The sequence below is a fragment of the Montipora capricornis genome, chromosome 12 (assembly GCF_036669925.1).
Source record: "Montipora capricornis isolate CH-2021 chromosome 12, ASM3666992v2, whole genome shotgun sequence".
Classification (NCBI taxonomy): domain Eukaryota; kingdom Metazoa; phylum Cnidaria; class Anthozoa; order Scleractinia; family Acroporidae; genus Montipora; species Montipora capricornis.
The window spans coordinates 41,425,945-41,428,444 of NC_090894.1; the positions used below are offsets into that span (position 1 = coordinate 41,425,945).

Genomic DNA, 2,500 nt, shown 5'->3' on the forward strand with positions numbered 1-2,500 from the left:
GGACTTACTATCAAAACAACCAACATTAGTTAAACCAGTACTAGTAGTACTGCTAGTAGTCCCTCAGTTAGTGGTGGGTCCAGCACTAATAGCAGTAGCTACAGCCTTCCACAGACAGATGATGTCAGCACCAGCAAGAGTAGCCCCAGCATTACAATGATTGATGATGCTTCTGGCAGCCTTGAATTGACTGGTAGAAGTAATATTTGCAGCACTAGCCTTAGCTTCCCACTTGGTGGTGCTTCTAGCAGCCTCCCTTTGTTAGGTGTTGATACCTGTGGTTCTACTAGCAGACCATTATTAAACACAGAAGGTAATTCAATTATTGATATAATTAATTAGTCTCATCCATGCACATTTACAAGATATCATAAGGACATAATCTACATTCACTTAATTTCCCTCAGGCCACACATGGCTCATACTCCCTCTCATCATGTGAAATTTTGGCACTTTTCATGACCTTCTCAACAATTTTCAGCCTTCCATGACCTAAATTTCACCATTTTCTCTGAAACTGTTAAAAGTTTAACCTTTTTTCATTGAAAAAAACAAAAACAACAAAACACCACCCAATTCATTTTGTACTGTCATCAACGTCATCTGCCAAGAATTTCCATGACCCATACTAAAATTCCATGACTTTCTAGGTTTGCCCTCCCTAAATTTAATTGTAATTGTCAGTAGTTGGTCATTCCTTAAACAAAAGCTACAGGAGATGGAATCTGGGTACGCCAGTATGAAAGATGAAGCAAATAACCTAAACAATGAAAACAAAAGCCTGGTGACAGTAATTAGGCTCCTAATAATGAGCTGCAAACTGCATTGAAAGCGGATGAAAGTTGTCCCGGAAGTGAAACGACAAATACAGTCAAACCCAACAAGACAAAGAGATCACAGAACAAAAGGCAGAAAGAAAAGAAGAGCACACAAGAGCAGAAGGAAGCGCCAAATATGCAAATAGAACAACAACAAGCTGAGTAACTTACAACTCTTCTGATTGGTGACTCCATGCTCAAAAATATTCAAGGACGGAAACTAGGGAAAGCTGTCGGCCACAGAGTTGTCGTAAAGTCGTTCTCAGGAGGGAATACCAGAGCCATGAGTGACTACTTAAATCAACTTAAAACCTAATCTAGAGCTCAATCCGGATCAAGTTATTCTACATGTGGGGACAAACGACCTTAAAAAGAAAGAGCCACAAGAAGTTGCCGAGGCGATTGTGGATCTAGTTAGACAGGTTGAAAGATCATCCGATGCTGAGGGTGTAATTTCAGAGCTTGTATGTAGAGGGGACAAGTTAAACGAGCAAGTGAAAGCGGTCAACAAGCGCTTGAAGAGGTACTGTCAGCAGAATGAATGGAAGCTGATTTAACATAACAACGTAACAGAGAAGGGACTCAATATGGGAGGACTGCACCTTAACCCAGAAGGTATCCAGCGGTTTTTTAGCAATTTTAAATCCAGTTTATTAGCCCACAATTTGTTTGAACTCTTAGGATGGAAATCCCTAGTCTCGCAAAGGCAAATCGAAATAGCAACAATGGTATTTAAATCCCTACAGGGACTAGCACCTGAGTATCTCTGCTCGAAATTTGTCCATCGCGACTCTGGTTATTGTTTGAGAGACTGTGAATAAGGTAAATGTTCCGCAACCGCGCACAAACTACTACAAAAACAGCTTTACCTATAGTGGCGCAGTTTTGTGGAACAGTTTGCCATTAGAACTAAGGAAAGCAGAGCCCCTCAATCAATTCAAACGACTGATTAAAGAGGTTATCTAGGCCATTATTCTAAACACGGCATTCATGCAAAGCAGCTTTTATTTTTTGATATTGAGTAAGATAGTTAATGTAGTTTACATAGTTTTATCTATACTTGGTTTTAAATTTTTAATTGTACATACGGTTTTATATTGCTGATGAATTGTACCGTGGTTAAATAAAGATTAAAAAATAAATAAATAAATAGATAAATCTTGGACAAGTCATGTCCAGGTAATGTGAAAAATTATTTCCTTTTACCCCTTCACATCCATGAGTGCCATGACACAGGTTCTATCTTGGTTAATACTTAAAGAAAAGGGTCCAGATCTTAGCAGTTGGCTTGGCATGGCTATGTGGTTGGCTTGGTATGGCTATTGAGTCACGAGTCATGTGTGAGAAATAATTATTATTTAGGCCATAATTTGAAATAATAAAAGTTACTATACTTCAAAAACAAAATTACATGTGCAATCTTACTTAAATCAGTGTAAATTTACATAGAACTCACTACAGATATTTCAAAAAAAATAATAGTTACTGCTGGCTTTTAATAATGATTGTAAGACAGCAGCGTTTACCTGAGTAACAGGGTGACAGGAATTCAAGACACAGCGAAATGTGTGGAGAAATAACTGTATTTAAACGAATTGATTAAGTCACCATATTCATCTACAGTTTCCTTCCTTGATGTGTACAGTAGGTTACCTGTACCATTAAAACAATATTTAAATTAA

General features: G+C 37.9%; 1 protein-coding gene across 1 annotated transcript in view; it reads left to right on the plus strand.

Moving 5' to 3' along the window:
• The window catches only part of LOC138027788 (uncharacterized), an 18,767-nt gene that overhangs the window by 14,966 nt on the left and 1,301 nt on the right, over nt 1-2,500 (plus strand). The window contains exon 3 of the mRNA XM_068875403.1: nt 1-313. This exon is cut by the window's left edge and continues 67 nt beyond it. Coding sequence (XP_068731504.1) covers nt 157-313 — 157 coding nt within the window. The 5' untranslated portion in view covers nt 1-156. The remainder of the gene's footprint in view (nt 314-2,500) is intronic.